At 42.3% G+C, this 11,230-nt stretch overlaps 1 protein-coding gene across 8 annotated transcripts in view; it reads right to left on the reverse strand.

Annotated features, from left to right (window-relative positions):
- LOC123962713 (inactive serine/threonine-protein kinase TEX14-like) overlaps positions 1–11,230 on the reverse strand; it is a 94,274-nt gene that overhangs the window by 11,200 nt on the left and 71,844 nt on the right. For 6 of the 8 annotated variants that reach the window (XM_046038962.1, XM_046038959.1, XM_046038960.1 and 3 more), the window contains 3 exons: positions 8,488–8,621; positions 5,833–5,960; positions 5,168–5,594 (listed from right to left, as the gene is read on the reverse strand). In XM_046038962.1, coding sequence (XP_045894918.1) covers positions 5,168–5,594; positions 5,833–5,960; positions 8,488–8,621 — 689 coding nt within the window. Of the gene's footprint in view, positions 1–4,964; positions 5,046–5,167; positions 5,595–5,832; positions 5,961–8,487; positions 8,622–11,230 lie in introns of all 8 variants that reach the window. The other 2 variants (XR_006823041.1, XR_006823040.1) reach the window with 2 other exon arrangements.

Genomic DNA, 11,230 nt, shown 5'->3' on the forward strand with positions numbered 1-11,230 from the left:
TGCTTCTTCCATTTCCTGATAACTGCACCGACAGTTGATCTTTTCTCTCCAAGTTGCTTTCCGATTCTCTTGTAGCCCATCCCAGCCTTGTGCAGATCAACAATCTTGTCCCTGATGTCCGTAGAAAGCTCTTTGGTCTTGCCCATGGTGCTGATGTTGGATGCTGGTTGTTTGGGTGTTGACAGGTGTCTTTTATACAGGTAACGAGGTGAGGCAGGTGTATTTGATGTAGATAATTGGTTGGGATTGGGGCTGTGTCTTAAAGAAAGACTAACTGGCTTGTAGGAGCCAGAATACTTGCTGTTTGGTAGGGGGTCAAATACTTGTTTTTCCTCATCAGATGGTTATCAATTTTTATATGATGTGATTTTCTGGAATTTTCTTTGGGATTCTGTCTTTCACTGTTAGAATGTACATATGATTAAAATTATAGATCGTTGCATTCTTTGTAAGTGGGCAAACCTGCAAAATCAGCAAGGGGTCAAATACTTATTTCCCCCACTGTAAGCCTGTTAATTTTTTTTTCGGCAGTAGAAAATGTGTATTTGGGTTCAAACTGACTGTAAAGTTTTAGACGTCTATTTTACATTAATAAAATCTTGATAATTTTGTATTTTATTAATGCTGTTAAAACTCATTCAGAATATATGCAGCTAATGATAAAAACCTCAGGCCTTTTTTTTCACCTGCACCACAGTCATCCTCACTCTGAAATATTCACATTGTCTCCAGTATGATAACTAAGATAGGAATGTTCCAATCAGTGCAACTACAATACAAGATAACTGATCAGTTTTCTATGTTACAGATTAAACAGTGATTACTGCAGTAATGTAGCTCACAGTAAGTGTTTTCAGTCCAACTGGCACAGTGTCATACCTAAAGACAGACATAGATTTTATTAGGATAAATCCACGATGTGCAGAGATCTGTCCAACGTCAATGACAAATTCATCATACAAGCGTCATGTTCAAGATCATGTTTGGATGAAAAACTAACAGCCTATCCAACCGGGATTTAAAAGTTTTTAAAGATGTAAATGCATTCAGATATGTGCTTTGATATCGACAGTATGAATGAGGAAATGAAAACGGTGTGTCAGACAGCCGCCTCAGGCTCCGCAGGCAGTTTTTCAACTGATGGGCCGGAGTTACTGATCTAGAGTTTATCTGATTGCGCTCTCTGAAACAGAAAACCCAGAGTTACCCTCATCTCAGGCTGAACATACTCAGAATTTTCACTAATCCCGCTTTCTGAAACGGGGCCCTGGTGGTTCTCTGTGTTTCTCTGGATATTTTATGAAAGATGTGAGAGAATGTCCAGGACAGATGAGAGGTGGTTTGATATCAATATATTCATAAATGAAACAACTGAAATTACAACCTTGCAATGTGCTTAATTAATATTCTTTTTTACAAACTCACAGGTGTGAAAAGTGGTGGGAATGTTTTTTTATGTAAAGGGCAACACAAAATTCAGGTGGCAGGTGACGATTTAAAATCTAAAACTCTAACAGAATAAATATAATGGTGTAAGGCTCTCAGGCATTCTGTGCATAACCTCTTTAAATGTGCATGTGGCACCTTTTCCCCTCAATGATATTTGAAATCATTTTAATTCAGTTAGAAACTCCTGGATTTTAATAGCCCCTGTGTTTCAGCAGTTTTGCTGCTCATGTTCACGTTCTGTGTTCCCTGACATCTCCCAAAAAAAGTGGCAATATGATGAGACTAACGTCATCTACCTGCCCTATACGCTGTGTATTACGTTACTGCTTTGCTGGTCTAGTCTGTTTTGAAACTGTAACTAACCAAAACACTTGTGATCAGGCAGAAATCTCACCAAAAATCCACACATTAACCTCAGCACCTCTGATAAAGAGAAAATAAACAGATTCTGCGCTTCAGTTTTTAGATGTTTATATTGCAAATCTGTTATGTTACCACTGTCACAACTGTCTAGATTCACAGCACGAGAGCGGGTTTACTCTGTTACTATCATTGCATCAGCTGGGCGGAGTGGACGTTATCAAATACAATTGTTTTTCACTATCTGAGAAAAAACAGCTGTTAACAAGAAATCTTGTTTTAATCTCTCAAGATCTCGTGGCCCCATACTAATAATGTTTTAATCAGTTATTTCTTGGTGAGGTCTTTGTGACACCAAAGAACAGAAATATACATCAGAAGCATTAAAGTGCTGCAGAAACTGATGTCACTGATGATGCAGGATGACAATCGCCAAAGCTGTCTCATGGTTCGTTTGTAAAGTCAGTATAACAGGAACGGCCAGAATTAAAATGTAAAAATGTATAATTGAAAGTACAGGTGTGAAAGCAGCTTGAAGCCTGTCTGCTGTATTTTGGTTTTGCTCGCTGTTTTTAATAACAATAAAAGTGTGGACCACCAAGCCTGCTCGCCCAAACCGTACTGATCTCAGAGCTGCTGAAAGAAAATGGTGAAAAACCAAAGACCCCGCCGACCTTAAGGGCTACCAATTGCTCCTATCCTCCTTCTTAACAAGCATCAGTGCTGCCAAAACTGCGTTCAATAATAACAGAATTAGCAGTGCCACTGACTCAAGGAAATTATTTTCCACTTTTAAAGTGCTACTAAATCCTCCTCCACCACCCACAAACTTGTCTGCTGATACCTTTGCTGCCTTCTTCACAGGCAGCTATAACTAGCCTATTCTCTGAAACATTCAAACTCAACCATTGTAGCAGTCCTACTACAGCTTTTCCTCTGCCCTCCCAGGTCAGTGGTTCTTTACTCTCCTCATTTACTCCTCTCACAGAGAGTGAAGTATCAGAACCCATTTACCCATAGCCGACCAACTACATGCCCACTGGACCCGATTCCTACGAATCTCCTCCAAGCTATATCTCCTTCTGTGGTTCTGACAATTACTCATGTGATAAATACTTCTCTGGCTTCAGGAACCTTCCTGACCACTTTCAAAAGAGCTCTGGTTACACCCTTGCTCAAAAAGCCCTCCCTTGACCCAACTCAAGTTGAGAACTATCGACCAGTGTTTCTTCTACCTTTTTTATCCAAAACTATTGAACGGGCAGTATTCAAACAGGTCTCAGAATTCCTCTCAGGGAGTGCTCAGCAGTAGCACGTGTGTGTGTGTGTGTGAGCAAGTTTGTGTGCTTTGGGAGAAAAGGGAGGGAGCACAGTGAGGCAGCATCAAAAATACCTTGCAAAGGAAAATATAGAAGCAGATTTTGTATTACAAAACATACATCAATATAGTCCATCACAGTAAGAATGTCCTGGTTCTAGCACAGAGCACAAACAACACCAGTTTATTCCACAAAAGTCAGGTTATGGATGAAATGGCATGATCAAGCAGAGTGCATGCAGAGGACACAGAGAGGAGGAGCAGGCAGTCAGGGACTTTCCCACCAAATGCTTAGGCACGTGAAAATTTTGGACTTTCCCAGATTCAGGTGCAGTAGGAAAGAGAGCCAAGAGATGATGTGAAGCCAAGAAACAGAGCTATAAAAGGAGGTCCAAAAGGAGGTGAAAGTCAGTCGTTACATGGTTTTCATGTCGACTCGGGTCTCTGTTCTGGTAACAGAATGGGGCTCTATTTTGCACCGATCTCTGACACACTCCGGTGGAACTTTTGTATTCTAATTGGTTTCTGTTTTTGCTGATAATAAAAATGTTGGTAAAAGTTCAAGCTTTCTTATCTGGCCCAAGTCTTGAATTTTCACACGACATTACCTTCTCGGCCGCTACGCTCCTCCAACGAACACCACCTGGCTCTGCCATCCCTTCACACAAAGCAATCCCAGTCCAAGCTATTCTCATCTGTGACACCACGATGGTGGAACGAGCTACCACATGCCATCAGAGCAGGGGCGTCCCTCTCTAACTTCAAGAAACTCTTGAAAACTCATCTCTTCCCGTGAACACTTCCTCTTATAACACTTCTAACTCCTAACCTCTAACATGCACGTCCTGTGCCTACAATTATCTTGTATTGATTGCACTTTTTTGTTTTGATTGCTCTTTTTGTTAACTCTTACTTCCTTCCCTAGGTATTTACCCCATTGATGTGATGTTCTGTGAGCTCTTACTAGTATTTATTGCTGCTCTTACTAGTATGTTTTGTCAGTTGTAGATCTGTAGTTGATGCTCTGTTGATGATTGAATGTTGTTCCTCAAATGTAAGTCGCTTTGGATAAAAGCGTCTGCCAAATGAGTAAATGTAAATGGAACAAAGTGCCCCGTATAAGAGCCCACTAGAAGTTCACGACCCCTCTGCAATGGGCCATCAGCTCCGAACCTGTTGGTGCTGTATTTACATGCTCCTCGGATTGTCCTATTTCCCGTGGTGAGAAGTCATTGCTCCGATTTTGGTGTGTTCATGAGCTTTAAGTCATAATGTGGAAACAACATGGACCTGGTCTTGTTATCATGGCTAATGATAATAAATAACTAATCTAGGTCACTCTCCCAGTCAGGAATAGGGATACCAGAAATTTAGAAGTCGGAACTAATACCACTGAAATTCCACGATTCCTAATACCCAATTCAGTATCACAGTAAAAAAAACAACAACAAAACAATAAATCCTGTGTACTTTAACGCTCCTCTAATAAAAACATCTGAAAATAAAACTAAATTAAACTATTGAAATTACAACCTTGCAATGTGCTTAATTAATTAATTTTCTTTTTTACAAACTCGCAGTTGTGAAATGTTTAAGGGTGATCACTGTCTGTATTGGCAGTGGTTTCAGATTTCTGTGTTGCAAAACAAAAAGGTTATTGATGATTGAAATGGATCATATTGCACTTTTAAGATGGACCCTAACTTCAGCGACAGGCGCTTTGGACAGACACTCAGTTCTTTGCACTGCAAACGTCATGTATCGTCATCTTGTCAAAAGTGTGAAACGTCTGCCTAAATTAGCCACGAAAACTGACAAATGTTGAAATTAAACTAACCACCCGGTGTCCAAATACGACGACGGGGCTGCCGCTGCACTTGTCGCCATCTTCCGTGTGGGATCCCTAGTACCTATAGTACTGTAGAACAAGTACCAGCATGTTTTCACAATTTTGGATGAGTATCGGTTCTTGTGACATCCCGAGTTGGGAACTGATTTTTATGATTATTCAGACATGACATAAATGATGTTGGTTCTCACCTCTCTGTACGTCCCACCAGACATTCTCCTCTTCCTCAATGTGTTCTTCAACATGCTTTCCTCCCTCATACTCCTCTTCGAAGTTTTCTTTAGTGCACTCTCTTACCAAATCTACTCCTTTCTCTATTTCCTCAAGTTCCTCTTCTGCCTCGTCTTCCTCTTCCCCCACATACATCCTTGGTTGCCTTTGACTGGTTCCATTCATTTCATCTTGCCTCTTTTTACGCTGCACCTGGTCAGACCCTCCTGGTCCCTCTTCATGTTCTATTTTCTGCTCTCCTTCCACAGTGCTGCAGCATCTGTGGACTCTGGAGCTGGAAGATACAGTATCTACAGACAGCCATTCCTCCTGGCAGGCTGTGATGAAGCCCTTGGGACTACTGGCAGAGTCTACCTTGAAACGTGGAGGCTGAAAAATGTTGGACCCCTAAGAATTGACAGAATGTAACGTCACATATGTGTTGGCTTTAAGAAGTTTTGTTGTTTTGTGTTTTGTTGGTTTTATGGACCAACACAAAACACATATGCAAATGTTAAGGACATATTCAGTATGTTGTAGTTGTAGTTAATTAAAACGAGGCAAGTTAACACTTTGTTCCCCCATTACAATGGTTTGCGTCAATCCAGAGTCCTTACTGGTGAATGAAATGAGTGGCTGGATTAACCTGTACTGAGCATCCTCTTGGTGTGGTGAAACTCTCGGCCCTGAGATCCACAGGGCTGAGGTGGCTGCAGACAGGTGAGCCTGGGAGACTGGCCTTAATAACACCCGCCGTCACACGCCGGTGTACGTCTGTCAACAGCAGAAAAAGACCTTATGTCACTTCAGAATCAGAAGAATCAGAATCAGAAGGAGCTTTATTGCCAAGTAGTGTTCACCACATATGAGGAATGTGCTACACGTAGACAAACATACAGTTGACATAAATAAATGTAGAAATATATAAATATGGAATAGACAATGCAAGTTATATAAGAATATTAAAGAGAATAGAGAAAAATAATACAACTATATGCAGAATATACAACTATTTGCAGAACGTGCATTATTCTGGGTTTGTGTAGAGCAGACGTATTGCAAAAAAATATATAAATTGACAATATAAAAATATACAACAAGTATTTAACAATTAACAACAAATGTGTGCAATATGCCAGGTTTGTGCATGATATGAAATGAAATAATGTTTACATGTGCAGTGACATATGTATTATTTACAAGGGGGGAGTGTCAGTGGGGGGCCCGGGCCTTGTTGATGAGGCTAGCTGTAGATGGGAAGAAGCTGTTTTTGTGGCGAGAGGTTTTGGTCCTGCTGGACCGCAGCCTCCTGCCAGGGGGGAGAGTCTGAAACAGTTTGTGTCCGGGGTGGGAGGAGGCTCAACTTCTTCAGCTGCCGCAGGAATTACATCCTCTGCTGGGACTTTTTGATGATTGGGTGGTGTTCAGCTCCCACTTGAGGTCCTGGGAGATGATGGTGCCCAGGAAGCGGAAGGAGTCGCACAGGATGATGGGGGAGGGTGGGGCTGGGCTCATTCTAAAATCTATGATCATCTCCACTATCTTCAGAGCGTTGAGATCCAGACTGTTCTGGCTGCACCAGGTCACCAGATGGTCAATCTCCCACCTGTAGGCAGACTCATCCCCACCAGAGATGAGCCCAATGAGGGTGGTGTCATAAGCAAACTTCAGGAGCTTGACGGACTGGTGACTGGAGGTGCAGCTGTTGGTGTACAGGGAGAAGAGAAGAGGGGAAAGAACGCACCCTTGAGGGGAACCGGTGCTGATGGTCCTGGAATCAGAGACATGTTTTCCCAGCTTAACATGATGCCTCCTGTCCGTCAGGAAGTCAGTGATCCACCTGCAGGTGGAGTCAGGCACGTTCAGCTGGGAGAGCTTGTCCTGCAGCAGGGTCAGTATGATGGTGTTGAAAGCAGAGCTGAAGTCCACAAACAGGATCCTGGCGTAGGTTCCTGGAGAGTCCAGGTGCTGGAGGATGTAGTGAAGGGCCATGTTTGCTGCATCATCTACAAACCTGTTCTGTGAACACCGGAAACAGCTGATCAGCATAGTGCTTCAGGGTGTATGGGGAAACAGAGTCCAGCCCAGCTGCTTTGCAAGGTTTCTGCCTCCTGAACAGTCTGTTGACTTCCCTCTCTGAGATGGAGAGAGGAGGGGAGGGACTGGAGTTGGCCAACTCTGAGGAGTGGGGGGAGGAGATGGTGGACTGGGGTTGAAACTGAGCGGAGGAGTCACGGGGGATGGTGACCGATTAACTCTCAAAGCGGTAGTAAAACTGGTTCAGCTCATTTGCCAGGTGAGAGTTGTTGATGGAGTGGGGGACTTTGGGTTTGTAGTTAGTGATCTGCCCGAACCCCCTCCAGACAGAAGTGGCATCGTTTGCAGAGAACTGGTTCTTTAGCCTCTCTGCGTACAGTCGTTTAGCTTCTTCACTTTAACGCTCCGCACCTAGCTCGGTCCCCACTCCTAAATGCCTCCTCCTTTTCCAACCTCAGCTGACTGAGTTTGGCTGTAAACCAGGGTTTGTCACTTAAGTTCTCCTTTACTGGAATTTATTTTTTATTAGTATGCAGTTTGCATGCATGGTCCTGGTTTCCCTAATTGAGGTTAAAGGATTAAGGGAATCTGGTTTCTAATCAACTTTTTACAAATTTGCATGGTTCCAAAAATCTGAATACTGACCTGCTGCATGTAAAAAGATTTACAGTAACCTGCTTATTATAGTGCAGGTAAACACATTCTGAATACCTGCATAACCTTAAATTACTTAAGTGCATGTAAACGCACTGCATGTGTTACATATATTTGATGAAGGTATCATTTACTTATATTTAATAAATACAAGGATGATCAAACGAAATTACTATAAATACTCTCCTATATTCTGAATATCATCATCCACCCTCAACAGATGCAATCAGTCACCATCTGGCTTTAACTGTTTTAAGTGTTCCACAAAAAGCAGCCAATGTCAGTCTTTCCAAACACTAATGTAGTGCTGATACAGTGATTCTCCAAAGTGTGCTCTTGTCCATCTACTCTCCTTAATATTGATCCTACAGATCCTAATGCATGTATGCCCGTTGTAGTGGTATGTAACAACCTGGTTGGACGGGCATTGCTTTGCATTCCATATGTTGGTTTAAATGTTCTAGAGATTGTATCTCCACCTGTTATCATTAGTAGGTTCAGACTTGGAGCAACTGCCAAATACTTTCAGTGAAAACAACCACTTCCAAATCATACAAAAAATAGGCATAAGTGCAGGATTCCAGCATGTTCACATTGTGTGTGGTTTTACCTGGGCTACGTGGGGTACTATTACAGGGTGGGACTCGTTTGTTGACAGAGATACTGTAGAGTTTCTCCTGAGGTGGTGCTGGAGAGCATGTAATGCTGGATAGTTCAGCCAGCAGAGCCACGTCTAAGCGAGCCCTGCACACACACACGCACATACACACAAAGATCACCTTCTGAGGAATCATTTTGCTCTGGGATGGACTGTAAAAACAAGTTACAGATGTTACAATATATAAAGAAGCTGCAGACTTTTAAATAATCTTGTTTAGGCTCAGTTTTGTTTTGTCTCATGTGCTCTTTAATAAAATTGCCTTAAATCAGCAACCTCCAGTTCTGAAAAGTGAAGCCAAAGCAGAAGTGCCTTGCTCAACAGGAACTGCATGAGGTCATCAGCAGTCACATGACAAAACAACCTGATGGTATTTTTGTTGTTGCTGGTGATTTTAATCAAACAGATCTTGTAACAGTATTACCTAAATTTCACCAGCATGTCCACATCCCCACCAGAGGAACAAACACGCTGGACCACATCTACACCAATATTCCTGGCAGCTACAAAGCCCTCCCCCGTCCCCATTTTGGTTAATCAGACCATGGTTCTCTGCTTCTTCAGCCCACTAACACCCAGCTGATTAAAAGGGTCAGGCCAACAACTAAATCAGTCAAAGTGTGGACAGATGAATCTAAAGCAGTTCTGCAGGACTGTTTTGGGAGCACAGATTGAAGTATGTTCAGAGAAGCCGTCACCCAGGAGAGTCACATTGTGGAATATACATCATCAGTGACATCATACATCTGCAAATGTGTTGATGATTCATTCTTCATCCTCAGCACTGCTCTACTGATGATAGTTTATTACATTTGCATTTACTCATTTAGCAGACGTTTTTATCCAAAGCGACTTACATTTGAGGAACAACATCCAAGCATCAACAGAGCATCTACAACTGACAATACATACTAAAATTACTTACTAAAAGTACTATTGAGAGCTAATGGCACATATCACATCAATGGGGTAAATACCTAGGCAAAGAAGTAAGAGTTAACAAAAAAAGTGCAATCAATACAAGATAATTGTAAGGGGACAGAAGAAGAAGAGCACAGAAGTGCATGTTAGAGGTTAGGAGTTAGAGGTGTTATAAGAGGAAGTGTTCTCGGAAGAGATGGGTTTTCAAGAGCTTCTTGAAGTTAGAGAGGGACGCACCTGCTCTGATGGCATGTGGTAGCTCGTTCCACCATCGTGGTGTCACAGATGAGAACAGTTTTAACTGAGCTCTGTCTCTACATCACAGTAACAACTTTATGTCCATTGACTGCCTGGAGGGTAGCTAGTGTTTGGAAGGGAGAGGAGGTGTGTGCTGCAGTTCAGTGTTTTTCCACCTGTGTTTTTTGGGGCATGTCCGACTAGCCGCTTGGCGAGCGTTATATGAGGCGCATTTTGCTTTCATCCAAGGGAAGCGGCCGGACTACAAACAAGCTGTTTTCAATCAGTTCAGAGCAGTGTTTCCTGTGGGAGATGGGAACTCCCTTTGGGCTGGACTTTGGGCTTTTTGACTTTTCAAACCTATTTTGAGTGTGAAAAATGCCTGCAGCTGTTGCCTGTTTATCTGGGGCAGTGCACCTGTAAATTCTGTTGTTCATCCAGCACCATGACATGTACAGTACCCCTAAGACGCAGAACACCAATAGCAACTGCAGGCATCTCTCTCACTATTTCCTTAATGAGGATAGACTAGAGGATGGAATAAAATTCTGAACATACACACGGCAGGCACACCTGGGCATCACAACTCTCTCAGGGGCTTATTTGGTAGATTTTGGTTATACAGGTGCTGGACATATTATTAGAATATCATCAAAAAGTTGATTTTTTTCAATAATTCCATTCAAAAAGTGAAACTTGGATATTATATTCATTCATTACACACAGACTAATATATTTCAAATGTTTATTTCATTTAATTGTGATGATTATAACTGACAACTAATGAAAATCCCAAATTCAGTATCTCCGAAAATTAGAATATTACTGAAGACCAATACAAAAAAAGGATTTTTAGAAATGTTGGCCAACTGAAAAGTATGAACATGAAATGTATGAGCATGTAGAGCACTCAATACTTAGTTGGGGCTCCTTTTGCCTGAATTACTGCAGCAATGCGGCGTGGCATGGAGTCCATCAGTCTGTGGCACTGCTCAGGTGTTATGAGAGCCCAGGTTGCTCTGATAGTGGCCTTCAGCTCTTCTGCATTGTTGGGTCTGGCGTATCGCATCTTCCTCTTCACAATACCCCATAGATTTTCTATAGGGTTAAGGTCAGGCCAGTTTGCTGGCCAATTAAGAACAGGGATACCATGGTCCTTAAACCAGGTACTGGTAGCTTTGGCACTGTGTGCAGGTGCCAAGTCCTGTTGGAAAATGAAATCTGCATCTCCATATAGTTGGTCAGCAGCAGGAAGCATGAAGTGCTCTAAAACTTCCTGGTAGATGGCTACGTTGACCTTGGACCTCAGAAAACACAGTGGACCAACACCAGCAGATGAAATGGCACGCCAAACCATCACTGACTGTAGAAACTTTACGCTGGACTTCAAGCAACTTGGATTCTGTGCCTCTCCTCTCTTCCTCCAGACTCTGGGACCTTGATTTCCAAAGGAAATGCAAAATTTACTTTCATCAGAACATAACTTTGGACCACTCAGCAGCAGTCCAGTCCTTTTTGTCTTTAGCCCAGGCGAGAC

The sequence above is a fragment of the Micropterus dolomieu genome, linkage group LG23, assembly GCF_021292245.1.
Source record: "Micropterus dolomieu isolate WLL.071019.BEF.003 ecotype Adirondacks linkage group LG23, ASM2129224v1, whole genome shotgun sequence".
Lineage (NCBI taxonomy): Eukaryota > Metazoa > Chordata > Actinopteri > Centrarchiformes > Centrarchidae > Micropterus > Micropterus dolomieu.